The 1,019-nt window shown below is 37.3% G+C and overlaps 1 protein-coding gene across 1 annotated transcript; it reads left to right on the forward strand.

The window, feature by feature from the left end:
* Positions 1–398: 398 nt before the first annotated feature.
* Smp_203020 (uncharacterized protein) lies at positions 399–788 on the forward strand (the record flags this gene model as incomplete). Its single annotated transcript, XM_018798251.1, has 1 exon — positions 399–788. The coding sequence occupies one exon, from the start codon at positions 399–401 to the stop codon at positions 786–788; it is 390 nt and encodes a 129-aa protein (XP_018653212.1).
* Positions 789–1,019: the final 231 nt, after the last annotated feature.

The following is a 1,019-nucleotide window of genomic DNA, read 5'->3' on the forward strand; positions in this document are numbered from 1 at the left end:
GTCAAGTGAATGGAATCGATTAGCATGTCTCCGAAGACGTCCTCGTAAACCAGCCGGTTTGAGCAGATATTCTAATAAATCATAGTCGATCATAAGGTCAAATAGAGTGGCAAGTCAGATCCATAGTATGCACATAAGAAAATTATTTGTTGGAAGGTCATTAAAATATGGTTTCCAATCATAACATACTTACATTATATTCATTGCTGTCTTTATAGATGATCTTAAGGTTTAGTTAGCGCTTTTGAACGTTATACAGTCTTTAATAAGCAGTTTTAAGGGATCCTTATAGTGAACGGGGGCATATATAACGCGTTTACCACAACACATTCTACGTTGGATAGAAATTTTGATTCCCTTACGCACATATAAAGCCAGCCTAACGAAGAACATCGCTCATGAACATGAATCACAAATTCAAGTCAGTATGGAGTGGTGTAGTTAATAACTTTACAAATTCACCTGTAAGTTCTACAGTAGTCCGGCCCACAAATCCTGTTACAATGTACTACTCACCATATTTGGATCCTTCGCGACTACGGAATAAAACTATTGTGAGCATATTTAATCAATTTAATAAAACTCCACTTGACAAGGAGGCAATAAACCAGATGCCTAAATGTCCTGCCGTACCACGGACTTTACGAAGCTTGTTGGCCGTTCAGAGTCGAATTGTATCTCAACAACTAACCAAGACATGTATGAACCTAAATTCAAACCTCTGTCCATGGTCTACCAGAGATTCATTTGCTGCAATTGGTGTCCGCCTGTCCTTTGGTAACTATTAGGAATATCGGTCCGCTTGGACGCATCCAGTTCCACTAAGTATGTTAGACCATTTAGGTCATATATTTAAATCTCCATTATATTCTTCTTTTATCGTACACTTGACATGTGGATATCATCTAGATAAAATTAGATACATAATGACGGAAAATCAGTGAGATCATCTACGTTTCAAAAAGACCAACAGAGCTATTCTGACCACATTGCCAGTCAAGTTAATAAGTAATGAATTA

This window comes from Schistosoma mansoni, chromosome 6 (assembly GCF_000237925.1).
Source record: "Schistosoma mansoni strain Puerto Rico chromosome 6, complete genome".
NCBI classification, from domain to species: domain Eukaryota; kingdom Metazoa; phylum Platyhelminthes; class Trematoda; order Strigeidida; family Schistosomatidae; genus Schistosoma; species Schistosoma mansoni.